The sequence below is a fragment of the Wasmannia auropunctata genome, unplaced genomic scaffold, assembly GCF_000956235.1.
Source record: "Wasmannia auropunctata unplaced genomic scaffold, wasmannia.A_1.0 LD334562.1, whole genome shotgun sequence".
In the NCBI taxonomy this organism is placed as follows: Eukaryota; Metazoa; Arthropoda; class Insecta; order Hymenoptera; family Formicidae; genus Wasmannia; species Wasmannia auropunctata.
The window spans coordinates 26,384-27,962 of NW_012028328.1; the positions used below are offsets into that span (position 1 = coordinate 26,384).

The 1,579-nt window shown below is 54.7% G+C and overlaps 1 protein-coding gene across 1 annotated transcript in view; it reads right to left on the reverse strand.

Moving 5' to 3' along the window:
• The window catches only part of LOC105458270, a 12,260-nt gene extending 10,729 nt beyond the window's left edge, over nucleotides 1–1,531 (reverse strand). The window contains exon 1 of the mRNA XM_011703441.1: nucleotides 4–1,531. Coding sequence (XP_011701743.1) covers nucleotides 4–1,531 — 1,528 coding nt within the window. The remainder of the gene's footprint in view (nucleotides 1–3) is intronic.
• Between the last annotated feature and the right edge of the window lie 48 nt (nucleotides 1,532–1,579).

A 1,579-nucleotide genomic window follows, 5' to 3' on the forward strand; every position in this document is an offset into this window, starting at 1 on the left:
GGCCGGCTTCTCTAATGCGCTCGAAAACTTTCTTAAGCCATTTAATATGCTCTTCGAATGTAGGCGTTACCACGACGATGTCATCTAAATAAGCGAAGGCATGCGGTTCCATCTCCGGACCTATTAAGCGATCTAATAGCCTTTGGAAAGTTGCCGGGGCACCTGTCAATCCGTACGGCATGCGCGTAAAATGGAACAAGCCTTTTCCCGGCACGGTAAAGGCTGTTAACTCGCGACTATTTATCTCGAGCGGGATTTGGAAATATGCCTGGCTCAAGTCAATGGTCGATATGTATCGCGCGGCTCGTAGCTTATCCAGTATCGCGTTCATGTAAGGCAAGGGGTAGGCGTCTTTCTTCGATGCGCTATTCAACTTTCTGAAATCTAAGCAAAACCGATAGCTGCCGTTCGGTTTCTTTACCATTACTATGGGGGTCGACCATTCGCTGTTCGATGGTTCGATTATCCCCGCATCTAACATTTTATCTACTTCCTTGTAGATCGCCTCCTGTACCTTTGGCGAAACTGGATAATACCTCTGCTTAATGGGCGCGTGCCCCCCAACGTCAATACGGTGTTCCGTCAAACTTGTCGTTCCCGGTCTCTCCGGATCGCCTGTTACCTCGGTCGCCAAAAATCTTTCTAATCGCGCTCTCTCATTGTCCGACAATTCGATTAATCCCCCCGTCTTCCCCCCTTCTTGTGGGGTCCGTAAACTACTCGACGCTTTCTCTAACGTGGTACTGTCGGTCGCCTCCCCCTCCCCCGGAGGGGCCTCGCGATCACACGAATATTCCAACGCGAGCATCTTCGGCGTGCTTTCCCCCTCGCGTTTCCCCGATACCGGTGGCGCCGCGTCTGTCATTTCCTCGCCCACCAGCGAGGCGGTGACTATGCTCGATACGAAGTTCGCGGACTCCTCCTCGAACCGGTACCGACGCGACGGATTGTCCTCGAAGATCCACGCTCTCTGCACAAAATTCACGACAATCCCGAAGGCCGCCAAAAAGTCCATGCCCAATATGCACGGCAAGGCCAACGTCGGCAACGAACACACGCGGAGATTACGAGTTCTCCCACCAAGCGTTATCGGGACCTCGGTCTCTCCCCTCACCCGCGTCGTCTGGTTCGTGGCGGTGGTCACGCGCGGTCCGCTCCCTGAGCGAAACGAAAATCCGGCGCCCTTAAGCAAATCGACAGCTTCCGAGCCTAAGAAAGTGCGACTTGAGCCAGAATCCACCAATGCGCGTAACTCCCGACCCGACATCGTGACGCGTAAAAATAATAGAGAAGAGGAGCAATTTGGCCCGAATGCGCTGTACGCCACCTCCCTTCCCGACGCGACCTCACGCTGAGGGGGTTTAGGCGAAGGAGTCGAGTTACCCCCGGCTTTCGACTCCTTTACGCGTTTCCCGTACAATTCGGGCACGTGCGCAACGTAACTTCCGCCTTCCCGCATCGGTAACAATGCATACGCGGCTTTCCCTTGCATTCCCGCGCGAAATGTCCTACCTCGTCGCAATTCCAACATTTCCCGGGATTCGCACGTGTCGAGGGGGTGGCTGACGTCGACGCTTCC